At 42.3% G+C, this 26,862-nt stretch overlaps 1 protein-coding gene across 1 annotated transcript; it reads right to left on the bottom strand.

Annotated features, from left to right (window-relative positions):
• Window positions 1–757: 757 nt before the first annotated feature.
• APPBP2 (amyloid beta precursor protein binding protein 2) lies at window positions 758–21,758 on the bottom strand. The gene is made up of 13 exons (XM_054166854.1): window positions 21,604–21,758; window positions 11,638–11,726; window positions 10,838–10,989; window positions 10,180–10,303; window positions 5,226–5,394; window positions 4,460–4,549; window positions 3,945–4,012; window positions 3,763–3,868; window positions 3,272–3,396; window positions 2,996–3,081; window positions 2,399–2,589; window positions 1,836–2,001; window positions 758–1,243 (listed from the first exon to the last, which is right to left on the bottom strand). The coding sequence occupies exons 1-13, from the start codon at window positions 21,742–21,744 to the stop codon at window positions 990–992; spliced, it is 1,761 nt and encodes a 586-aa protein (XP_054022829.1). The 5' UTR covers window positions 21,745–21,758; the 3' UTR covers window positions 758–989.
• Window positions 21,759–26,862: the final 5,104 nt, after the last annotated feature.

The following is a 26,862-nucleotide window of genomic DNA, read 5'->3' as shown; positions in this document are numbered from 1 at the left end:
AGCATTTCTAGGTTTTGCTCGTGGCGTTGACATTAATATCTGTCTAAGCTTACTAGGTTAAGGACATGCCATCGCAACCGCTACAGAACGTTCACTTCCTAGGTTTGTATCTATTACATGAATATCATTTTGCACTGGTCATACATCTAAATGAAAGATTTCTACTGTAAAAGTGAATGCAGGGGCAGAAATAGTAAATTAAAGCCACTGGTCCAAAAGCTGTTTCTAGCAGGCTGGTCCGCTTCTGCTTTTCCTGGTCCTGTGCAGAACATTAGCACTCTTGGTGGGTACCAAGGCAAACTAAGCTTGCTGGTCTACTGGATCTTCTCTCCCTTCTAGATGAACACTGGTCCAGTTCAGGATGTTAACACACGGCGGTCGCTTGCTTAACAACCTGTCGTGGTTCACAGAGTATGTTGCTCTCCAAAGTGCTTGCTTTGGCCACTTGTCTTCATAAGGCAGCAGCCAAGGCTGGGCTGTTCTCCCTTCTCTGGCCATCTACCATTAGCATGGCTACAACGTCGACAGCAGAGAGACCTTCCTCACGTCACTTGTGAGAGCACAGCGCTTATCCTTTCTACGCATCAGAAGAAAGCTCTTGATGAAACCTTCCATTCATAATAAGAATGCAACTCTTTTGAACTCAAACAGTTTTTATTTAATGTTTTCTTGCAGACTTTCTGCAAAGTAGCTTCTTTTGAAAGAAGAGAAGGAAAAAGAAAAAAAACAAAAAAAGGGAAAAAAAAAACAACTAAAGAAGGGGTTTTTGGGAATACCAAGTTAAAAATGTGAGCCGAACTAAACATGCCAGACACATGCTGAGGAGGATTTAACACACATTCATCCGTATGGGCACTCTTCAGTAGACTGGACCAGTGTTTCAATGCAAATTCCAGCCCCCAGAGAACTACATGGTTTAGATTTCACAGTATGACTTTTCCCCCTGTAACCTGGAGGAAAAAACCTTAACTGGTTAATTGACCAAGTTCTTAGCTACTCTGTCCATCAAGGTTCTGAGACATCAGAAAAGACTGGACCACTTCCTCAGTGGATTGAGAGCTGGTGCTTACGTCCTCCAGAGCATCTGTAACGGAGTACTGCCGATCCCGCAACCGGTTCCAATTGGCCAAAATATTGTGGTATTCAAAAACCTTCTCATAATTGCCAACAGAATTGTACAGTTTAATGAGACCTCTGTAATCATATTCAAGTCCACTGTATCCTTCACCAAAAAGCTTCTTTCCTGGAAGAAACCAAGAAGCAAACAAAATTAAAGAGATGATCCGTGCGTACGTGATTTCTCATGTCCTTGTTATCAACAATGTAGAATCACAGAATGGTTTGGCCTGGAAGGGAACTAAAACATCACCCAGTTCCAACTCCCCTGCCATGGGCAGAGACACCTCTTGCTAGACCATGCTGCTTGAAGCCTCATCCAGCCTGGTCTTAAAAGCTTCCAGGGATGAGGTGCCCACAACTTCCCCAGGCCACCTGCTTCAGTGTTTCACCACCCTCAGAGTAAAGAGCTTTCTCCTAATGTCCAATCTAAATCTACCCTACTCTAATTTCAAACTGCTGCTCCTTGTCCTATCACCACAGGCCCTTATAGAAAGTCCTATAACTTAGAATGGTTGGAAGAGTCCTTAAAGATCACCTATTTCCACCCCCTACTACCATGGGCAGTGACACCTTCTACCATATCACACTGCTCAGAGCCCTGTCCAGTCTGACCTTGAAGCCTTCCAGCAAGGGGAGTTCTTTACTAAAAACGTTAAAAGAAGGTTTTGTTTAGGATTAAACCAGTGATCAAATCACACACTGCAAGAATCACCTACCAATTGCTATGGATCTCAAATAAAGCTTCTCAGCATTTTCATATTGATTCATATCATAGTTATAGAGGGAAGCTAGATGGCCCACTGACAGGGCAACTTCATAATCTTCTTGACCTAGAAGCTGCTCCTTAATCTGAATGGCCTTGATGTGCATTTCTTCTGCTTCCTGTGAGGACCAAATTCAGAGGTCAGTAAGACACCACACTCACCATGCCATGAAGATAAGACAATAAGGAAGGTTTAAAGAAACACAACTATGCAGTGGCTGAACAGTCTGGAGTGTTTTATAACAAGCAAAAAGTGGGAAAGACAAAATTAAACCCCAGTTCTCCCAATTTGTTAATGGATCAGCAGAGAGCACTTTTTCTGTGGTCAAAACTGCTGCCACCCTGTTTCTGAAGGCAGCATGCATCCAAGGGGTTTATTTTTGCACAAAGCTTTGGAGAGATGAATTAAAAAGCAGAAGCTCTCCAACTTGTAATGAACTACGAGTCTTTGCTGTGCCAGATTTACAGATGTCTTGCAGATTTTCATTCAAGACCTTCACATCTCTATAATCTTACCTTAAACTTTCTCATGGACTGATACAGTCTTCCAAGGTTACCATAGTGTTTTGCTGTTTGTACATTAAACTCCCCAAAAGCTTTTTTAGCTAACTGGAGTGAGGACAGATGTAAATCGTGAGCTTCTTCAAGTAACCTCTGCTCAGTTTCCTTGTTGTGACAGTCTATTGCAATCTCCTCCAGGATAAGTGCTGGGCAGAGGAGAGAAAACCCAACATTACTGTGTTCCAAAGAGATCTTAACTGAAGGCAGCAGAAAGTCATCTACCCAAGACATCTTGGGAGACATCCCATCAGGCTTTGTGTTGATTACAAGCTGTTTTCAAACAGGTACAACCAGATACCAAGCTCCTAAAATATATTTTGATATTCTGTATTTTTCCTCCCTCCTCCCAAAGTCTTCCAGGAAAGTTTTCAAGCAGTTTGGTTGTGTTGGACAAGCCTGTCAACAGAGCACATCAAGGCCAACAAAGACTATTCCAGAGTGGCCTCCATTGGAAAATAAGCCTCAAGTGACATCGCCTCTGCTAAGGAACAGGATAAACTTGTCTAAGTGCCTCATTTCCAACAGTCCCAGTAACACAGCTCAGGGTACTACCTTTAACTCTCTTTGAGGATGCCAGGAGAAGATGATCTTCTGGCAGGATGTGAGTGATAATGCCAATAGCGCGCTCAGCGTGGAATCTGCAAGAGTGTCAATAAAGCCCCAAGATAAGGATGGCTTCAGTTAGCAGCTGGCTGATCCAAGGTGGGAACATTCATGCAACAAACAGAGGTCTTCAAATTCTGACTGGGAAATTTGTACCATTTAGGCACATTTTCCTCCATTTACAGAACTTAACTTGCTGCCAGCACCTCAAATAATTGTACTTACAGTGCATTGTCAAATTTTCCAGAGCTGTACTGGTGAACATATGAAGAATAAGCCAAGTCTTCATGAGCTGTAGCTACATGTATGTTTTTACCTCCAAATACTGACTGCCGGATATCAAGAGCTGTCTGAAAGAGTTACAAGAGAACATTTCCCTGGTTAACACAGAAAAAATCCCTGGTGGATCTCAGTGGTAAAGTAGGAGGAAAAAAAGTACATCTTATGGCTCTGCTATTCTGGAGGCCTATACCTACAGACTTGAGTACAAAAGGCAGGGGAAGAGTAGGTGTAACAGAAGGGAAAGTATATAAGAGGGGGGGAAAAGAAAGCAAATCTCTACAGCTGGAGGTGCTTGGGAATTTTTGTCTTGAGGCTTGTTTGGGTTTTTTTGAAGGACAGTAATCAGATCAACTATTTTCTATCTCTACAAATTAACTGAGTTTCAGGAGGAAGATTTAAGAGATGAAAGACAGCCGTTTGGCCCTGCTGCATACCTGATAGATTGCAACGGATTGGCAGATATTGTCTACGTTAAGCAAGTAAAATCCATAGTCCAGGAGCGTGTCAGAGTATTTGGGGTGCTTGGCTCCAAAATGCTCCCTGTGGAAATGGATTTGTGTTACAAACTGAGGCCACTGAAGTAGCACTTCAAAAGGTTTTTCTGAGTGCTACTTACCGGGCAAGGTACACCGCATGTTTGATCAGCTGCTCTGCCTTCTTGAATTCCCGTTTCACGACACAAGCCTAAGGAGGATGAAATGAAGCAGTGAAAAGGTGCATGCTCAGCACTCATCTCCTCCAGACAATGGCTAAAGTGCTAACTACTATCCTTCATTTTCAAATATCATCATGGTTACTGAAGTAATTCTTGGTCCATAGATAACATTCATGAACTTGTATTTCAGCCTAGGACTCGTCCTCTGCTCAGTCTGAAGCAAATGGGGCACCAGACCCTCGGGTTATGGAAGGCTCTCGGGTTAACTTTGTCCTGATGCTCATCTCAGTTTCAAGAAGGAAAAACTCAAATCCCATCAGCTATGAAAATGAGGTAGACCAACTAAACATAAGTAACACATCATAAGACTCAAGACATGAACCTGGTTACCCAACATTCTGGAGGTAATACCTACCCTCACCCATTCTTGGTAGCAATTCAGTTAACAAAAGAAACATAGAAGATTTTCAATTCACCTTTGAAGCTTGTCGTAAAACATCCACTACTACTTTTACAGGCAGGCCAACTGTGATTTCCTTCATAGCTTCTATACACCATTTATAAGCCTATGGAACAAAGAGTTACCAACATAACCAACCTGGGACTTCACTACTTTGCAACATTAAGAAAAGCATTACTTGGCTGTGCAAAATAAAGTGGTCATTTCCATAACAAAACCTACCAAAAGATCTATAGAACTGCAACTCCTTCAGCTAAGCCTTAAAAAGGTCTTTAAAAGGCAAATACTGAATGTCTACATATTTTATACTAGCCCAAAGCATGCATTATTGCAATGACTTTTACAGACCAAAAGGCTTAAGTCATAATCTTGAAGTAATTCCTCTTGTGTACTTAAGAGGTAAAAGGAAACTGCAGTTCTGGTTAAAGTTAAGTCACAGGTTTTCACCAAACAGGTGCAAAGATTCATTGCCCATGTTCTGCAAGTCTTTTTCACCTAGTGAAATGAATTTTTTATAACAGTTCATTTATAGATTGGCAGTTTGAATTGGTTACCTATCACACAATTTCTTCAGGGTGGGCCAAGTATCATTAAGAACCTGTAGATTAACTTAGAATGGTACACACCAAAGTCAGTAAATCCTCTGGTACTGCCACACAGGTACCAAAAGAGACCAGGGACTCCAGCTAGAAAGATAACCTAACACTGAGCCAGCCATGGAACATCCTAGCAGGTTCCATAACCACTTTTCTGAGGAAGACCAAACCCAAAATGCCACTCACCTCATCATAGTGGCTCTTGGCAAAGAGCAGCGCACAGAGCTCGCCGTAGAGCGCCGCTTTGTTTGCCTGCTGGCCATGTTTTGCCAGTTTGTCCATGTAAGACTGAGCCAGCTTGAAAGTCTCTTCTCCCAGGTGATATTTACAGTTACCATTCCGAACATGCAGCAGCCTTGGGAAGAAGTAGAGAGATGATCTCATTGGTGTCTGAATAGAATCATCCAATTGTGTTGACTGGAAGAGACCTTTAAGATAAGGCCAACTGCTCACCTAGCACTGCCAGGTCACCATTAAATTGTGTCCCTCAGCACTACATCTCTTTTACACACCTCCAGGAACGGTGGCTTGGCTACTTCCCTGGACAACCTGTTCAATGCTTTACCATCCTTTCTGTGAAGAAATTTTTCCCAGTATCATAGAATCATTAAGGTTGTAGAAGACCTCTACCTTCTACCCAACACCTCCATGAACACTAAACCATGTCCCCAAGTGCCATGTCCACTCATTTTTTTTAACACCTCCAGGGATGGTGACTCCTCCACCTCCCTGGGCAGCCTGTTCCAATGCCTGACCACTCTTGCAGCAAAGGAATATTTCCTGATCTCCAACCTAAACCTTCCCAGGCACAGCCTGAGGCCATTACATCTTGCCCTGTTGTTAGTAACTTGGGGGAAGCCACCAACATTGGCCTCACTCCAACCTCCTTTCAGGCAGCTGTAGGGAGCAATAAGGTCTTCTCTCAGCCTCTTCTTCAGGTTAAACAGCAGGGATCTACAATTTGGTGCTGCACTTAAGAGCAGCACAGAGCTGTCACCACAGCAAAACTCCCCTCTCCTAGTTCAGTAATGCAGAACAATTATTTACAAAGCATTGTTTCAGTGCTCCACGCTTTGCCTTCTGCACTGCTGGAGAGGTCAAATGGTTTTACACATTGATGCAGTTTTTTACACAGCCAGTGCTTGAATCACTTTGGTGTTTTACTTCTCAGAAAGTCCAGTATTCCCCACACTGCTGGAATTCCATTTCCAAACTCTGTAACACAGTTATTAAATCCCTTCTACCTCCTAAGTATGTTAAACTAAAAACAGACCCCAAATAAGTCCAGACACAGCTCATTTTCATCAGTCTGCACATTTCCCTCAAGCAGCACAGTGCTTCAAAAATGGCTTTGTTGTTTTGGTTTTGGGGGATGTCTTCATAAGAGGTTCAATCACATCCATTTGACACAATATCCAGCCCTGACTCAGCAGTACCAGAAAAGACTTCTTTGTTGACCCAGTTTACAGCAACTCTAAAACCCCTCTCCCCTGATCCTGCCCCATCCCCAGCCCACTGCTTTTCCCTTGAAGGATTAACAGAAGCTTCATCAAACACCAGCCAAATGCAGGCAATAAACCACAGCACTATTGAAGCATACTCCTGTTTCTCCAGAGGAGAACTTCAGCTCCTGGCATCTGTTTAAAACTGAGGTAAGGGATGGTTTTTGTTGGTGTAGGCTGATGCGTATTTACTTTAAAGAGATACATTAGAACAGTGTGTTATCATATTCCAAGCCTGAAGGGCAGAACTGCATTCCCAGCCATGCAGGCTAAGAAGAGCCAGCTGGTCCTTCTCTGCTGCAAACGTCTGCCATGGAGCTCATGAAATGTTGGTAAATTAACCTCCATTGTCCCTCCTGGAAATCTGTTATTAGACAATGAGTAAGAGAGACTGGAAAACATCAGGCAAGCCTTTATGAATCAGGAGGACAACTAACAGAGGAAGAGAAACAACTGAAGTGAAGTGGAGCAGAAGGTAATGCTGTATGGCAAAGAGGCTACAACTCAAACTGGGAGCTGGTGTGTGGCTACAGCATTTGGTACCTTTCATGATACATTATTCTAGATCTTCCCATGAGCTGTTAAGGGGGGCAGAAAGAACAGTGAGGTTTGTGATCAAATGTTTCTCCTCTCTAATTCTTACTACTATTTATTCTGAGAATTAAATTACTGTAGTCATGCCTCCTGTACCAGCAAAGCAACACATCTAAGCTTGCCCTATAAATTCAGCCTGCCTTTAACATGGTCTCTTCCCACACTTTCCTATTGAAGTGTATCATGGAAGACAAAAGGAACCAAACTCACATTCTCACAAGGAGGCAACAGGAGACCAGCACACAGCAAATGTCTGTTAGCCACGCAAAGAGATGATCAAAAGAAAAGACCTTCCAAAACCTCCTGAAAGAAGCTACATAAACAAACACCAGCTTTCCAATGAGAAACACAGCAGCATGGCTCAAGAACAGAGAAATAAACCACAACAGCCACATTTTTCCTTACACAAGGTCTGAGTAGTGCAAGTGCACTGTATTCTTGGGCAGCAGCAAACTAGCTAAGATTCAAGCAACAAGAAACAGGAATTTTAAAGAAACTAGAGAGCTCAAATTACACAATCACAGCTTCCCTAAAGAGGGAAGCTATTTTGCCTGCACCATTCAACTGGGAGTTTCTTTGCAACATCAAAACTACAAGGCCCAAATCCCATGTAATGGTATAAGCCAGCAGGGATAGTGCTGCAATTTAGATAAGCGCCTGGGAAAGATAATATCCACTATCTGGATGCTTCAGTGATAGTGTCTGCAAACACAGAAATCAACCAAGAAAGCCAAGCTAAACCTAACCCAATCCTCCAGGATAAGTGGAGTTTATGTGATCCACTTTTGAATAACAAGAAATCCTTTATTAATCCAAAGGAATTTCAGAAGATAAAGGCAAGAGGAAGAAAAAATGCCTTAGGACATTTATGCTAATAGCTATGAATCTTCTTTGATGTCTGCAGTAATAGCTTTTGGGGAAGAGCCTGCTGCCCCCCCAACAAAATCTTTCTCTGGGCATACACACAACCATTACACAGCCGCTTAGGAACTCTAAAAGCATCACAACACACTTAAGAACCAGGGAAATGTGAAACAACCAAGTGAGAGAACCACACATTTGCATTATGTGTTTGTGACTTCTTCTTTAACACACAGTAATGAGAGGAAACAAACCAAAAGGAGCTTAACACATGCAGGAAAGTAGCACACAAGCTTGTAGGAGACTCAAATGCTCACATTTTCTCAATTTCTTCTTATAATTTACTACTGCTAGTGGAAAAACACAGCAAATTATGCCTAAATAACCCCAAACTTGGCACGTTTTCAAGCTGCTTTCTATTATTAATGCAATGCATTAAACTTCCAGAGATTGGACTTGGGAGCTTTTAGAATCACAGCAGCCACTCTTTTAGTGTCATATTTTCAAACCTTGGATTTAAATGTTGTTCTCTTAGAACTCCACTGTGATCACAAGAGATTCTACAACAGGGATTAGGTGGTAACAACAAAAAGTTTATCTTACTGCCTCGTGACTTGGAAGCTGAGCAGAGCTGCTGCTCTCTCTCACAATAAAGTGGTTAGATTTTACAGAAGCACTTCTGAAAGTATTTAAAATTCTTCAATTTTTCACACATTTCCAAGCCAATGATGCTGTTGATTGTCTGGGAGATGCCCAAAGTGGTGTCTCACCACATTCACGCCACTGCCCAGAGGGACTTAAGTGCAGGCCATCAGCTTTGGTCACAATGCCTGTCTCTGCCCAAACACAATTAACATCTCCAATTCAGGAGAGTTCATCCTATCACAGAATGGTTTTCTCTAGCACAGAATTACAATCTCCTTTTCACAACTCCATGGGCTGTAATCCAGAGTTACCTTCCCCCCACACCTATTCATTTTCTTTTCTTCTTCTCTTTGGAGAAAGAGAGGGAGTTTATTTTTAAGGCAGTTTCTCCAGCTTGCCAAACAGCCTGATATAACTAGGCAACTTTTTTTAGACTAATTAGAAGGCAAAGGCCCAAGCACTGCAAGAGTGGTGCTATATCCATCACTCCCCAGTTCTAGGAAGGTGTGTACATGTGCCAAGTCTTCTCCTGGCACCCATTCTGGAACAAAAGCCCGCGGGAGCTGGCAGGGCAGGACAAGGCCAAGCAGCAGCATTGCCATGGCCTCTGGCTGGCACATGAAATAACCAGTTACTGGCAGAGCCCATTTATTCCTCCTGTTTGTCCAACCATAAAAACAAGATGCAGGGTCTTTTGGGAGCAGTATTCCAAAATAAGTTCTGCCTTATACAGATAAATACAGAACAGACTTTGTTGTTCATTACAGCAGTTCAAAATCAGTAAAGGAATCCTAATTTAGGTATTCAAGTCCTACCTGCAGCTCACAGGTGGTGTTATCAACCAAAACCTGCCTGCTTGCTGCAGTCTGCACTGGTGTAACACATCTAGCTACACCTAAGAAAATTAGCAGTGAGAATATGAGGCCTCTGGTGAATTGAATCTGAATATCCCACCAGAGGCCCACCACAGGTACTAACCCCCAGTGCCTCCTAAAAGCAAAATTCTTTTCCTAATGTCTAAGTTGTGTCTGAAGGCATCTGCAAGAATTGGACATGCTGAAATATTTACCTCATCACAGTCAGGTTGCTCAGCATGGAGCAACTCACTGGATCTGGAATCAGGAAAAGTGTGTTTTCCTGTTATTTTTGCTTAGCTCTAGTTGTATCATTTGTGTTTGGATTTGGAAAATTCTTCCTGTAGTAAATATAGCCTCAGTGAGCACCAACATCTGACATTCATTTAAAAAACACAAGGTGCTGGCCCACTCTTATTGTTAACCACAACATATTCTGCAGAAAGGCAAAATGATCTTTATTTCCCCCTCACAGTGAACTGTGCTGCCAGTTTCCCAGTTGAAACCCCAAGACATTAGTGTAAAACAAGCACCTTCTGATCTCTAGCTCTACCCAGGGAAGCATTTCAGTGCAGTGAAATACTAAAGGGAGCATCTGAAGCCTGACAGCTCCAAGGCAGTTGGTAGCACTGTGATTACTGGGGATTTCACAGCAAGACATACAGGAATTAAAGGTGAGCTCACCTTACACAACATTCTACAGCACGAAACCAGTGAAGGATTTCATCATGAAGGGTGCATAACTGAAGGCAGGAAAGAAATACCTTCTCTGCATCACTGTACCAACCTGCATCTGATAGGAAACCTCCTGGGGAATAAAAAGAAACCAAAATCAAGAATAAACAAACTTGAAGAGCAAAACAGATTTTTAAGGGAAAAAGGGTGTGCTCAAGTCTCATAAGAGACTACTTAGTTCATAGACCTGCATATAGCTGTCTTGTCAAGGTTAAATCCATCCAACCCTGAACTGTAAAGGGTGAAGGAGAAGTCTCCTTCACTTGAGGGTGACTTTTTGGTTGGTTTCATTTAGCCTGCCTGCAGTTGTCTGTTCTAAAATACTTACCAATACCAAAATTATGTGAGGCCTTAATGTCAAGAATCACATGAGTAAATACATGTTTAATCCAAACCATGTAAAGTAGCAAAGACAAGCCCATATATTCTGAGATATTAAAATCACATGTATTTTTCTTAAGAAATCAACTAGTTGTCTAAAAAATGCATTCCAAACCCACAAGTGTTCTTTAAAAAGAAGTCACATGAAAAAAAATCAACATCAGCTGAAGTGAAGCTTGCCTGAAGGAAAGGATCATACTTGAAACAGTCTATCATCACCAGTTACCTAAAACAAACCCAATCTGGATTGCTTTTTCTTTCACAGCAGCATCTGACTCTGCAATGTAGGAGCACCGTCTGCTGAAGGAATAGGCCAGCACAGAAGCAACTTTTACTCCATGGTCCATCAAAGCCTGGAAACAATGATGAAGCAGATGTCTGAAACAAAAGAAAAAGAGAATTTGATTGCATATGAAGTTTTTTAAACACTGCAGTCAGTTGGGTCTTGAGTGCCATCAATTCAAATGAGGAGTGATTCAGGGAACTAACTCCAAGCCTCTCTCAAAGCAAACCCAGATGAATTCAAGCACAGTTTACAATCTCAGGGCTAATGGATCACAGTTGTTGGGTTAGCCAACAAGGCAAGCACACACCACGTTCTTTACAAGGACAGTCTCCACTCTAAGCAAAACATGAGCTACCCACACAATATTAACACTGGAAAATAACATTTCCAGCTAAAACTTAGAGAGGAGAAGCCTCAAATCCACCCTCACTCCACAACGGCCACAGAAACTGCAGATGAATGAGCACTGACAAAGCCACTAACATCACACACACAAACAATGAGAGGGAGCTATGTCCAAAGACTCAAAACTTATTCTGGTTACAAAGAATCCGAGCTAGAAAAGTCAAGTTTTGAGCATAACACCACAACCTGGAGTACTTTATGGCAGAAAAACTCTTTAAACTGGGACAATCCCATCAGCTTGATAAGCCTTCCACTCGAGCTTTGACAGACACAGGAGTGCTGCTGCCCAGGGACTGGCAGGGCACTGAGCATTATCACTACATGAAGACACTTACCTTTTATCTAAAGCTCGTAGCACCTTGGCAAAAACTTCTAGTTCACAAAATTCACTACCCAGCTGGCACAAGCGGCCCTGTTGGTAAAGCTGTAAGGAAAAGAGAAGTGAATTTGAAAGATTTCAGACTGAATTCTTCTGGGAAATTCAGCTTCATAGTGAAGATGACTTATGATGAAATCCAGACTTCAAAGTGTTGAAGTGCAACAGGTTAACAAGTTAAGTTTCATTATCTCCACGCAGCAGCACGACTTTGGCATCTAAAACCAGAGGTGCTTTCAAGATGGTTTTATCTACCACTGTATTTCCAAGTATCTATTACATCCACCTGCATCATAAAACACTGCAACACCTCAGCTAAAGAGCCAAGACAGAACCAAATGCTTCTGAAAAAAAATTAAGATAATTAACAGCTTCTTTGAGACCATCTAGCATAAAGCAACTGAAGCAGATTTTATGATGTATGTATGAAGTCCAAACCCACCTGTGACAGAGATAAAGCCAGGCATGAGCCCTGGCCCCATTAATATTTGAGCTAATGGGAAAAAAATGGGAGTAAAAGGGAAAATTCCAGTGAGTCTGTTCATGCATTTGTTAAAAGCAATGCCGAGTTTTATGTCCAAAGTGGTTTGTGTCTGTAGATAAGCCAACAGATCAGTTGATCTGTTCATAAAACCCCAACCATGAACACAGTTCTTCATGCAATGCATGGTTAAGCAGCAGAACTACCTGCCACATCATGCTCTAAATACTAAGAATTTACATAGCTATAAAAGGGACTGTACAAATCTATGGCAGAAAAATCCATGGTGGGACATTAATTTCTGATGTCTGGAAGCTCCTGACCCACAAATGACTGAAAGAAGAACAAGTAACCTAAGGAAGTAGCACTGCACACTTGCCATAGTCACCATCACCAGCCTCTGCAACAGGCACAGCACAGGATCACACAGGCCTGTTCCAGTACAGCCATGTATTATTTCAGGTGTTCCAGAAGGAAGACAAACCCACATTCCCCCCTTTTGCATTTCAGTAATTCTGTGAGGCACTAAATTAATGGGGAAAAGGAAAAAGCCAGTGGCTCATGTCTCACAGGCCATTTAAGATGCATTTGTTGTTCTGCAGTACCCTTGCCATGCGATGCAGGGATCAGAAAACTGCTGGTAGACACAAACCAGATTATACACTCAAGTTTCATGAGCACACAGGTAAAGCACTGCTGTGCTGCACCCTGAACACCCCATTTTTAGTCCATACAGTAAGACATTCAAGCAAACACTGTCCAAAATGAGCATGTTCATACCTACAGCAAGACTCTCCACGCTGTCTAAGCACGTTTTACAGCTATGAGGAGCTCTGACACGAGGAGTGAAGCTACCTTTACTTAAGAAAAAATTAAGGCTGAGAGGACACATTATTTAGAGATGCTCAATTACACATTGAGTGGAAATGTAAATACTCCTCAGTTTTGATAATTACTTTAAAAACCCTTTATAATTGATAAGCACCTCATGTCTGGTTCACCTTTTTCTCCACTAACACTGGAGGCAGATGAAACTATACTCAAAACCCAGCATGTGAGAACACGTCCTTCAGCCAGAGATTTAGTTTTGGTTAACTCATCTTATCAAAGCACATGAGAGCAATTCTACAGCACAGCAAATTCATTATTTTAACAACAGAACCTACAAAAAGGAAAAAAAAAAAAAGAAGAAGCCACTTCAAAAAAAATACTTTGACCTAATAATGTCAATTGCCAGCAATGAATGTTTTCCTTTTAGTCATCTATTTTTGCTGGGAGGATTAAAAAACATAAAAAGAGGAACTCTCTTAAAAACTAGTGCAAGCCTGCATGCAAAGTTACTCCTCACATAAAATAGTGCTGTGTCCCTGTGCTTCAAAGGGATCAGTTTCTTCTGAAGCTATATTCTCTCTGGCAGCAAAAGAACATCCAGTCTGCTGTATTTAAAAACTACAGTCATGGTTAAGTGTTCTCATTTCCTTCAGCACAGCTGTCTTATGGTAACTGTTCTCTAAACCCTAAAACCTATTTTCTGCCATAAAAAGAGAAAAAAAAAGTAAAAAAATCTTGCCTTGTATTCCATGCCCAGAATTGAAGGTGGACATCTTATTAACAATTGCTGAGATCACTTCTGGAAGAAACTAAGACACATCCCCAGGCTGTTTTGCCAGCATTTCAGGCAATCACAAGTAGTATCACATGTTTAACAACTGGGCTTTCAATCAAGTACCTCCCCATTTCCTCTTGCAGTCTGCTAACTACAAATCTCAGAGCATAACCTGATATTAATTTATTAAATACTACTGGCAGTGGGAGCTTTTAACAATCAATCTATTTATGAGGTTACATAAACACATCTCGTTACACACCCACTGTTACACGGGATTCTTCAGTGCCCTTGCTGGGCAGGAGGGAGGGGGAAGTCCCTAACTATAGCCTCAATTCTGATACATCAATTATTGCAGGCACAAGTCAAATTTGGCTTACAGCCCAAAGCTCTAAGCCTGCTATCTGCACACCTCTTATCCCAATTCACAGGTTCACACCTGCATCATCCTGGAATGCAAAACATCCCCCAACCTCTTTCTAGCTGGTATAACCAGAGATACAGTATCCTTGGGACATTTACTGCACTCTTCAGCCCCTCCCTGGACAGGCTGGCAAGCATTTTTGAGGAGCTAACTCAGCTTGAAGTCTCTTGAAACTTGTAACTGCTACGGCAATAATTTCAACCCAAATCTGACATGGGAATAGCGAGTATACGTCAAACTGTGAAGCAATTCCAGGAGATTCTGTAACACTCATTTGTCCATTGAGAAGCAGTTGCAAGCACTGAAGAAATGCTTCTCCTGTTAAAGCTCCAGAGACACAAAAATTCCTCACCACAAGCCTTGCTACATAACACCAAAAAAAAAAAAATCAAAACAAAATAGTGATTGAGGAAAAACATGCTCTGGCAAGAACAGCAGACTTGGACTTCTGAAGAACTAGTCTTCAGAATAAAATGTCTTATAAACAGAAGCTATTTGGAGCTTAACAGAGATTTCTTTTACCTATGGAAACATGAATAAAAGCCTACAATATGACTTCCAACTGACATGTTAATTCTGCACTGAAGACAGGACCCAAGGCACACATTTAGTATATAGGCATGTTATTACACACATGCACACCTGAACTGTTTTGCATAGCTGTGAGAAAACCACCATGATCCTCCTTCAGCATCTAGGTCTTCAGATTTAACTCCTAACACATCCATCTACACAGTCAAAAGCTGCCCCAAATTAAACACATTAATAACATTAACCTGTAACTCAGCTATTATTATTTCATCATACACATGCAGGTTCTTGTCCATTTTCTCTCTCTGGACAGGTTAAGCTGAGCTCTAACTGCTTCCTAGCAAAGCCCTGAAAATAAAGACAAAGATCTGTTCAGCCACTAGCAAGAGCAAAGCCGTAAGACATGAGAAAAAGTTACCCAAGATTTGCACCACTGTGTACAAGCACAAGAGAAAAAAGATTTGTGATTTTTTTCATTAGGTTTAGAAAAAATAAAGTTGTTTTTTTTTTTCCCCTTTCCAAAGCAGCTGGGGATTAACCAGTTGTAAAAAGACCTTCCAGCAGAGGAAGTGCATCACACGCAATCCAAAAACTATGCTCCTATTGCTCCAGTTTGGAAGAGGACTGAAAAATTAATATGGATATTGGAGTAAGAATTAAAGATAGAAGGAATTCCAAGGAGCTCCCCAGCGTGTTTAATAATGTCTAGTAGTGTAATGCAGGGTACTGTGCCAAATTTGGGAAGGACTCTATACCTAATCAACCATCAGCAGAATTTGGGAGAAAGAAGTTTGGCTGCAACCACAATCTCCCTTCCCTGCTGAATAAGGAAGGAAAAAGTTTCTTTTCACCAGTGCCCTGAATCAATCTGTGGACAAATGACTCATTATAGACAGGGAGGGGGGGAACTAGGCTTATATTTCTAACAGATTATTTTCTAAGTACATTTGATTCTTTCCAATCTATTTCAAAACCACCTACACAGCCTCTGGACAAGTGCTAGTTCTAGTGGCTATTGTTTAGGGCATAAAGCAGCAAACTTTACAGCTCTTCTGTGAAAACACTCTGCCTATTACTAGCTGATCTTTATGAACCTCAACCAAATAAACAAGCAAGAAAAATCCCCAACCCTACTGAACAAGCCTAACTTCAGAGACAGCTTTTGCAGCCTACTGCTTTCACACACAGCACATTTCTCCACGCCTTCCCACTCGCTCTACTTCCTGTACCAGATCAGCAAAGCTTTCTGCTTCATGTCTAGAGAGTCCAGCACTAGGGATGCAAATCTGAGCTTTAGAGTCATGCACATGTATGGGTCTCCATAGCAGTATGTGGGGAAACCCAGTTTGAAGTTAAACCAGTAAAAAGGAAATGAAGTGCAATATGAATCATTGTCTCAAAAGGAGCTGAACCCCTCTGTTCATGATGTGACCTCATCATCTGAATTATGATAAGTTTCAAGCGTTGTAGTCCATGATGAAGTCTAAGAATAAGGACACTGAAAAAAAGTGAGGTTAGAACATATCAGGATGAGAAAATGTGCCATAAAGGTTCAGGAACCAGCAAACAAGTCAGAAGGTGGCAAGAAAAGACAAGTTTCAAATGAGTACAGACATTACAGGGAAAGAAGGCTCAGTTCTAATCTAAATTTAGACTACAAAATAAGGCATGTGTTAAAATACAAAGCAATGATAATTGGAAAAAGCTCATGAAGTGATGATTCTCTGGAACTGTGAGGCTTTAATTCAAAAAGGTGATACAAGGATACAATTTCATTCAAGCAGCATTTGGTGAAGCCCAGCTGCAGACACCACTCTGGAGGCCCAGCCAGATGATCGGAATGCTCGTACGTGTGTGGGCACACATGCAGAAATCATGATAGATTCCCACACATTCATACCATTTCTGCCCCCCCCAAATACAGCAGCATGAATGTAATGAAGCCTTTGTGTGGTCACACTGATCAGCCACAGCAGAAGTCTTACAAAATATGGCCCAATTGCTCTGGGATTTTTTTGCCTCTCTCACACACTGCTTATGACCTTATTTGTATTCCTCTGGTCAGAAAACCTCAAAACCAAAGCAGCACCGTTCCACCTCATTTCAGCTTCTCATCCTCCCTCTCCTCAAACACCCATGAGACTGAAGCCTTGGGACAAGCTAGTTTTATTCCACTTCATAGAAATTATGCTTATAATGATTCCTCATCAGTAAATCCAATTTCCACTGCAATGCAGAGAATGGAGATTTTATTGCTTGTTGTGATCAGTCAGCAAATTCCTGGTTTGTTTGGTTTGAAAAATGCCTAGAAGTGATACAAGAGCTTTTATGAGCCATGCCTGTCCTTTTCTGGATCAGCAGGATACAGTGAGGAGACATTTCCTGCAGCTACACTCATCATTAGAGAAGTTGGAGCTATCAGGATCTAAACTCAAAATCAGGTATTTTGATTCACATCAAGGTAGGAGCATTTCAGAAGCTTTGTCTATCAAAGCAGAAAAAAACATTTGGATTTTACCCCAAAAATGCAATGCAAAACAAGCCAGCACAGTGCAATTGCTAGAGGTTACAGATGTGCACTAGCTAAACAGAATTCATGTAATCTATTGTTCCTGTGGTTAATGATCTCATCAGAAAGCATTCTAAGAACATTAGGCCCAAATGATTTTCAAGAAAAATCAATGTAAAAAAAAGAAAAGCACAGAACCTAGAAAAGCCCAAAGTACAACAAATCCTGAAGTTCCATATTAGCCAATACAAGTCCTTGGTTGGCCTGCTAGTGCCTACCTGCACCAAACACTTGTGACAGAAAACACAAACTCATGGAGCAGCATCTCCTCAGGAGCACCATGAAGCCCAAAGAGATGAAGTGACTGAACGTAACAGAACACAGAGCTGAGGCAAGGAGGAAGAACTGAATCTGTCGATGACACTCACTGAGCAGTCAGCAGACTTCTTCCTGTTGTATCAATACCCTCTCTCAAAAGGCTAACTTTTCCTCAGCAAACTACAAAAAGATAATTTGATTTTCCTCATTTTGTGCCCACCCCCTTTTTTGTTTTGAGAACTTTGTTTATTCCAGCCATAACCTACTTTTTAATGCAGAATTTTGGCATTTACAACTCCAAAGCTGCCTACCTGTCAGGCATGTCCTGTTTTAAGTGACAACCAGCCTATTTCTTTCTTTGGCTTCTAAAAACTAAATTCTCTCTCTCTCTTCAAACCCTACAAATAAAAAACACAAGGAAGAGAACCTAACTAGTTTTACTAGGAAACACCACCACCAGGATACACATTGAGCTGGCAAAGAGACAAAGGAAACAAAACATGATATCCTTGGACATTTATGTTTTCCCCCTCAGATACAGGTGTTACTTGTAGCACTATTATTTGTTATTAAACTCTTCAAAATACAGCTGTGATTAGTAAGACTTTTAAATATTTTTAAGCACAAACACAGAGCTGAACATTTCCAGGATATCCTTCCAAGCATTTTGCTCTGCCACTATTATTTTACTAATGGTTGCAAGGAGAAGTCAGATGTTGCTTGAAGTAATTCCAGTAACACCCTGCTCAACCAGCACAGGTTTGTTGTTTTACTGCAGTCATGATTATTTGATATTGCCTTTTTTTAAGCTTTAGTCATTGTTGGGGAATGCTAAAGAAAGATAAATGTTTAGTAATAGGAACCTGCCTACTCCTGTCACCTTGCAGCAGAACCCATTTCTTACTGAGCTCCACAACAAAGAACATTCTGCAACTATCCCATGTTTGGTAACTGAAAATGCAGAGGTTTGTAAAGCCTGTCCCCGAAGTTAAGCATTCTGGAATATGCAGAATTACAAGCAATTGGATTTGTTAAGGAATGGAAAATAAAGGCAATCTATAATGACAATAGAGACAAGCACTCGAGTAGAGAGTACCTTGAGAAAAAACAAAGACCAAGACATTCTGCAGGCATTTGCCTACCTTTTAAGAGCACAGTGACTATCTTGCTGCTCTCACAGTACTGTATCCTACCTATGTCATCATCATCAATGTGAACAGGTCAGTAAATGTTAAGTTCAAGTGTTCATAGCAATGATGAAAAAGTGCTGCATGACTACAGACTCTTAATATCTGTGTACTGAAATAAAATCTGACTGATGCTACCTTTTATTTTCCAGAAAATCAGTGGCAGTTTCTCCAGCATCACAAACCATGATTAAACCTGGGTAACAAACCATCACTTACAAGTTAGATGTGGAAGACTGGAAATCCTTTTATTCCTTTTAGTAACTGCAGAAAGGAAGTGATTCTTGATCTTTTTCAAAGTGTAAAGGCAAGCATATTCATGTAAATCCTCAATTACACACTTCTTTTCCTCAGCTGTCTTTAAAGAGTAAGTACTATTCCATAGGATACTAACAAATAACACCCCTTCAACACAGCAGCAACCACCACCATGTAGTGAGAGCTAAGACTGAAGTCTTCTGGTTTGTCTTTCTTTAAAGACTCTTACTAACTTTGGAAATGCTACTTTTGCTTTAAAGAAGTTGATAAGCAGGATGTACTGAACATAACTCACCAACCTGGAATGGTTTTTAACATACAGGTGATCCTGAGAATAATTCTATCCAGAACCAAAAGAGTGAAACAAGCACCACAGACAAGACGAGATGAGTGTCCAAAGGTGTGATGCTGTCCTCATTCTAACCTGCCTCAGCCATGCCACATTGCTGTAGCTATCCAAATACAAAGAACAAGAACCAGTTACAAAGCATTGTACAGGTGCATAGAAAGACAAACACTGCTCTGATAGGTTTGGAATCTGAATTAGGCGTTGAGGCACACACTGCAGGCAGACGCCTCTGCAGATAAAGCATCATTTAAGGAAGGACTGAGGACTTCCTCACTTCCAAGGTTTTAGTTACACTTAAGTATAAGCTACTTTGAATGTGACACAAAAAGGGTAAGCTCTCCTACACAGAAAACCACTGAAGGCATGAAGGACTTGCCCACCCTTGGCAGCAATGTCCAAGCACTCACTGCACTGTGTGGTTTTATTTATTCTGTATGTGGACATCTCATAGATGCAAATTCCTAACAGGAACGTAGGTACACCTTACACACTCCACTCTATCCAAGACTGTCCTGTTGTAAAACACAGAAATGATAGGAAAAGCAACACAAATTACTGTCATTAACAGAAGCTGTAGTGGCCAGTAATTAGCACAACAGAAACAGACAAGTATGTAGCATGGTTTTTATCATCTGCCCTACAAGACAATGCACCAATGTACACAAGCAGAACAGATTATGAAGTCTCTTTTTAGAGCTTAGATATACTGCTGGCTCTCTTTTTATCATGGAACAATTCCATATGAACCCAATCCAGTGCAACCACTGAAGAGTGCTAATAAAAGGATAATAAGTCAAGGATCCATTAAGCTCACCTACGGATGAGCTTTTAAACAATCTGGGAATAATATATCCTTGGATCTTTCTGTCATCAAAAGGAGGTGGTGTTTCTATGCTTTTAAAAGCCACAGAGCACCATCTTTTTATCTGAATTAACATCAAGACAAGCAATGGCAAGGAAGTTTGTCAACAGTCATGCTACCAACAGTTTAAAATAACCCCTGAAATAGTTTTCCACATTGTCAGTTCTGTATCTTTAGTCTTTGATTGCAGTATGTCAGCCACACCATTATCTGTGAGTATGCTCATGTGTGGTAGAAAGGGGTTTCCAGGTTTCTCAGCACAAAAGGCAGACAAGTAATAGCCAATATACAGACAATGTACATGTATGTTTTAATGCTGCATGAACAATTTCACCATCTCTAGTGGAGATCAGCTTTCCTTACTACACTGCTACTCTATATACACGTGATGGGCCACTACCCTTGGTTCATAAAGATTTGTCTGAAGAATGACTTCATTTAGCACATCTTGAATTTTCAGAAATTTATTGCCAGAGGAAAGAAGTCTTATTCCCCATCTTAGCTTTTTAAAATACATTACTTCTCTCCCGAAGAAAGCTCATTTCCAGCCGTTCCTGGATATGGATGAAAAGCCTTTTAGTGGACAATAGAAATTAATGGACCATCTCAGTGTACCTTTAACTCCGGATAGTTTAGAGCTGAATGAGAAGCAGCTCTTTCATGAAGGAATAATTTAAAGCTAATAAACTATATCATTAAACTAGTCTCAAATCTTTTCATCTGGTTCCTACCAGATCATTAAAGGTGATACAGAAGCATAGCAAGCTACCACTGTGGCATCACCCTCTCCAATACATTAAAAAAAAAAAAAAAGGGGGGTGGGGGAAGGGGAGAAAAAAAAAAAAAAAAAGAAAAGGAAAAAATGTATTGTAACACAGATAGCTTGGGCTCATCTTGCCCGTACCCGTTCTCCACCTCCAACAACGGAGAGGATGGCATCTTCCCCCACCTGCGGACCTTCTCCCCACGGCCCCCAAGGACAGGCCCCTTCTCCGTGTCCCCCCGCACCGGCGCTCCCGCAGCCTCCCTCCCCACAGCCCCCAGGCCTCTCCCGTGGGCCAGGCGCCCACGAACGGAGCAGGGGAAGCCGCAGGCCCCCGGACCGGCCCCCGCCTCCCCCCGCAGCCTCCTCTCCTTCAGCCGCGGCCCCACACAGGCCCTCGCTCCCCCAAACCGTCCTTCGGGCCCTATTCTGTACCGGCGGCCCAGTACAGCCGGTGGAGAGGCGAAGCCGTGTACCCGGTCACCCCTCGAGCTCCCCGAGGAGAGGCCTGGGGCAGGCCAGGCACAGACCTTCCCTCCCTTCTCCTCCGCTGGCCCGCTCCTCCTTCCATCTGCCCCAGGCCCGGCCGGGCCGAGCCTAGCCTAGCCTTTCTCGGCCCCCCACCGCCTCCCCGTACCTTGTAGTAGACGTCGAATTGGATGTTCTCGGGCAGCGAGCGGATGTCCCGGCGCCGGGCCCGCCCGTAACTATCCACCACGGCCGAGATCGCCGTGTTATAGAGCGTCTCGGGCACCCACTCCAGCTCCACCGCCGCCATCTTGGGTGTGCGGAGCCGCCTTCCCCCCACCCACCTTCCCCCGCCTGCTTGCCCGGCCCGCTCCTCCTCCCTTTCGCGCCTCACGCCCCGGGGCTCTCGCCGCCCCGTCCGGGCACCGAGAGGTGGCAGCGACTGGAGCCCGGAGGATGTGGGGATGGCAGCAGGGAGAGAGGAGGAAAGGGAATTATCCGCCTGCGCGGACACGCGAGAGGACGAACGTGGGTCGGAGAGGAAAGCCCAGGGCAGTGGGGGGGAGGCTATGGAGTTATATCGGGGGGGAGGGGGTGAGAGGAAATATGGGGGAGGAGGGTGTGAGTGGAATCCCTCCTGGCAGTGATAGGGAGTGAGAAGTGAGGTGGAGTGGTTTGTGGCAGGACCGTAGCCTGGCTTCAGGTGACCACCACGGTCAGGCACAGCGCCTTCCCCACAGCCGACGCTGGGCCGTGGGGCTTCCTACCCTGGGGGCTTGGTGGCTGCCCGTGACTTACTTGTTTGGGGACAGCTGGCTGAGCGCCCCCAGCAGCTGGAGAGGCTTGAAGTGCTTCCCCTCACACACCAAGCTCCAGGGTCTGCCCACCTTCAGACCTCCCTGGCGAGTGGGAACGTTGGTGTTCACAGCTTTACCCGGGGTCACGCATTGCCTTCTGTGGCTTGCAGGTCTTGGCAGCTCAAGGTGAGCATTACTTGGGAGCCCGACCTGTGAGGGGGTTTTACCTGAAGCACACCTGCCTCATCTGGTGTTCCTGCTCGGCTGCCATGTGGTAAACACCCCTTCTTCCCCTCTGTGAATTAACCCTGTGACCCCTCGTGGAAATGCCACTATATTTTGTCAATATCTCATTATCCTAACCAAGCTGTCTGAGGCATGTTTTTCTTCCTAATTTGCTTTCCATGTGGGGCTTGCACACACCACTAGGAACATATTGGATAGTTCTTGGACACAGATGGTAGATTTTTAGGCAGAGGCAATTAAGATCACTTGGTCTCAACCAGACTTGCACTGTGTGTAGCCAGTCATTTAGCCACCCCAGTGCAATGCAGGCCAGGACTCAGAAATTACTGCTGGGGTAGATTTTGATACTGTCCTAAGTTAATATTGTTAATATCAAGTAACTATCAAATCTGATTGCTTTAATGTGGTCTTGAACAAAACTTGTATCAAAAAACTTCTAGAAAGAAGCCCCTAGCCCTGATGCACTAACTATATTAGGAAATATTTCTTCTTCTGTCAAGTCTTATTTTGAGTTTCAGAGCTAATGTAGGACTGCTTCTGTGACTTACTGTTTGTTCTTTTTTTTTTTTCTTTCTTTAATTTTTAGAGTTATAGGAGGCAGAGCTTCTGCTCTTGTCACTTTAGGGACTGTTTTTAGTAATCCTAAATTGTTGCTGTTCATCCCTCCCCACTTTGTGAGAGAACATTATTCTTTGTCTTTTACTTGTACAAAGAAATGTTATGGGGTGGGAAGAAAGGAATGTGACATAAACAGACCATGGAAGATTGCTTTGTCCTGTTTTTGCTTTTGTGTATTGGTGGCTTTAGGGTTTTTATTCTCTGAGAGGGTGTGGATTTTCTTCAGGTCAGGAAAGACAGCTGGTTGCTATTGGTGGTTAGGTAAAGACTGTTTACCTTAGGTAGGTTGTAAAAAGCTGGTTTGGAAAACTTGGAGGTCTGGGAGGAGGAGACAAGTAAAGCAGCTTTTCAGTGTGTGAAGGAAAAAGTATTGGAAAGACAAGAAAATGGTAATTCTGGGAGTTAAAATGTTCTTTGTTTTGCTTTAAAGGTTTCTGAAAATAATGGCTACAGTAAAGCAACTTTTCAAGACAGGTTGTGGCAATGGGCTTTATTTTTCTGATGGTTTACTGTGTCTTGAAAAATTAGCTAGACTACACCTTTTACTGGCTTGTCATTTTTTCTGTAGGCAAAACTGTAGTGTGTGTATTTAAGGAGAAGGAACATCTGTGGAAGAAGGACATGGTCTAAATCCTCTCTGGGGTGTTACATGTTATGTATTCAGTCTGTAATTTTGGTGGAGGCTGAGGAATAGTCTTCCTGGCAAAGGTGATTTAATCTCTATGTAGAAATGAAACTTAGACATAGTAGCATTCTTATATTAGTAGTGTGTGGCTTAATGTATTTGGGTACTGAACAGCATGGTGAATTTCCCCCATAGTTACCTATTTTGTTCTCACAAGTGTTTCTAGAGAGTTGGTGAAGTCCTCCATGTGGTGTGTGGGCATTTGATGTTGAGATGGTAGGTAACTGTTCAAAGTAATGTAGTTAGTAGCAAAAAAAGGCTTGCAAAAGTCTATTTTATTAAATAATTGGTTAGTTTTCTGGATAGCTTTAAGCTTAATTTTTATCCTGTTCAATGGATTTTTTCTCTCTTAAGCTGTAGTGGGAACATGTTAGCGAAATGGCTCCATTCAGTGGTGTGCTTTTCACATCCATAAATTATTTTATGGCAATTACTCATTAATAGTTGCAGATGTTAGAAGATCTGAGTCCAGTACTTGTTGGCAGAGGTTCTGATGGATATTCTTATCTTTGTTGATATCATTCTCTTTTTCTTCGGGGGAAACATTTAAAGGGCATTTACAAATACTGCCTGTGCCTGAAAGCAAAATGGTGATGGATGGTGTTTAGGCAAAAGCATTCAGTCAGTCTGTCTTAATCTCAGCTTTTGAAGCTGTCTTAATCTTAGCTTTTGAAGATGTATCTGGGTATCTGCACCACTTGCATGTAAAGCATATGGAGTGCAATGGCTCTGTACATCTGTGTGTCATTGACGTGGATGGGGATGCAGACAAGCCTAATCGTGGGTAAATGTATAAAGAAAATCTAATCATAGACTTCCATTATAAAAGCTGTCCTTAGAGATCAAACAACCTCTTGATTGTCAAACTTCCCTCTCTTGTAGAAGTTCATACAGAAGAGATTTTACATCTGCAAAGGAAGATGGTTGTGCAATTTCAATAGGATATGGTTGGAGCCTGGTGTTATTCTGTACCACAAAAAAACCTCCTCAAAACCCTTTTAAAAAATAAATCCCAACCAGATATTGGTACCAAGTTTCTATTTCTGGACAACAGTGAATTGCTGAAGTCCACCTTTGCTAGAGGAGTTTGTTGATGTGAGCTTCTTCAAACCTGCATGTGAACCCATAGTTTCATGACTGTCAAGTCAATTTGGTCTGTAAATTCCTGCAGATAGTAGCAGTGTTGTTGTCTTTGTCTCATAATTTGTGACTCTGAGCTGCAAGCTTTAAAAGGGGTGTGGTTTTGGTTGTTTTGGGGTGGTTTTTGGTGTTGGTTTGTTGTTGTTGTTTTTTTTCCAGTGTGCATGCAGATTTGTATTTCAGCCAATTTAGGAGCTCTGTGTTAGAGCTTATGCAAGAAACAGCAGGATTGCCTCTGGCTTCTGGTTGGTCATTTTTTTTTTCCCACTGGTGTGTCCTTAGGTCAGATTAAGTCAACTACAGTTTCACCTGACTCATTTGTAACTGAAATTAGTTAGAAAATCTTCACATAATGAGCATTTTTGGTGGATAAGTGTAGATGCTCGTTCTTGTCTGGTGGTGATTAGTGTTTGTGAGGCCTTTTATTGGCCCAGTGAAGAACTGAGGTAGGATGCCTGCCGGTGTTCTGCCTCTTAGATGCTTGTCTCAATTTTTTAACTGTTGTCTAACAGCCTAACTACTGTGATTATTGTATCATTTCTGAGCTGTGATTATTATATCACTTCTGAGTCAAAAGAATAAGCAGTGCTGCATAGTTTGAGATGTGTAAGTGAGAAGTAGTAGATAAATACTGTGGCTGTTTTGCAGGTCTAGAAAGCCTGGATGAAAAAAGATCAGCTACGCTTCCTATGCTGCCAGTGTGAGACTGTTGTTTGCATGTTCTCATTAAAGGTAAGGTGTTGTCAAAGAGCAAAAATCAGAATCACAGAATGTTGGGGATTGAAAGGAACCTCTGGAGATCATCCAGTCCATCCCCCCTGCTAAAGCAGGGTCACCCACCATAGGATCACAATGCCCAGGTGGGTTTGGAATCCTTCCAAGGAAGGAGTCTCTACAGACTCTCTGGGCAGCCTGCTTCAGGGCACCAGCATCCTCACAGTAAAGAAGCTTTTCCTGATATTCAGATGGAACCTCCTGTTTTCCTTTCTGTGCCTGTTGCCCCTTCTCCTGGGCATCACAGAAAAGAGTCTGGCCCTATCCTCTTTCCCCCAGTCCTTTGATACTGTTGAGCATTGAGCAGATTCCCTCTCGGGCTGCTCTTTTCCAGGCTTAACAGCCCCATGTCTCTCAGCCTTTCCTCCTCACAGAGATGCTGCAGACCCCTCAGCATCTTTGTAGCCTCTGCTGGACTGTCTCCAGCAATTCTTTGTCTCTTATGAACTGGTGAGCCCAGAACTGGACACAGTACTCCAGATGTGGCCATCTTCACCAATGTGTTTGTGAAACTGATGTGTTAACAGAGATGAAGGTCAGTGTGAATGCAGCTGAATTTTCAGGTTAAGTCTGCCTGGAGAGTCAGGATTTGGATCAAAATGTAGCTTAGTTCAGGCTTTCCAGATCAGAGCAGAGGTTCTTGCTATGGTTTAAATAAGAAGAGTTTTATTTTTTTAATTACCAGAACTGGATGTACTTAGTGGAAAAAAGGTTTCTAAGAAAACAATGAAAAACCTGCTGAATTTCCCTATAATGTGCTTATTTTGAAGTGGGAAGGAAGTGAGCTGACATGGGTAACATATGAACCTACTATATCTCCTTGATGTGGATATTAAAGGAACCTTGGAAATAGTTTATGGGGAAGTTGTTGGAGGCTTCTAATTTTAAATTCCTAGCAGGAAATCATTAAACTGTGGAGGAGCCAACACAACAGACTGTTGCTCTAAAACATGAGCTAAATGCAGAGCGTTCACATGAACTTGTCAGATCTTTTCTTGATGCTGATAGCTTTTTCTCCTTTCATGTTTACTGCAACCCAGATAAAAACAGTTTCATTTTTCTGTTCTTCATATCCATCAGCTCAATAGTCACATTCTGGATGAAATGTTAAAGCAATGGTGTGGTCATAGCTCAGGGAAGAAGAAGAGGAGGAAGAAACTAAGGTTAT

Source organism: Dryobates pubescens, chromosome 13, assembly GCF_014839835.1.
Source record: "Dryobates pubescens isolate bDryPub1 chromosome 13, bDryPub1.pri, whole genome shotgun sequence".
Lineage (NCBI taxonomy): Eukaryota > Metazoa > Chordata > Aves > Piciformes > Picidae > Dryobates > Dryobates pubescens.
This window is presented reverse-complemented; position numbering and strand designations above follow the sequence as displayed.

Bases quoted from the DNA above. Each gene is read 5' to 3' on its own strand.
- APPBP2 (XM_054166854.1), bottom strand. From the start codon at position 21,744: ATGGCGGCGGTGGAGCTGGAGTGGGTGCCCGAGACGCTCTATAACACG. The intron at 10,990-11,637 runs GTAAGTGTCTTC...CTTTTGTTTCAG, and splicing joins CTACGAGCTTTAGATAAAAG to ACATCTGCTTCATCATTGTT. The intron at 1,244-1,835 runs GTAGGTGATTCT...GGTTTCTTCCAG, and splicing joins TTTGAGATCCATAGCAATTG to GAAAGAAGCTTTTTGGTGAA.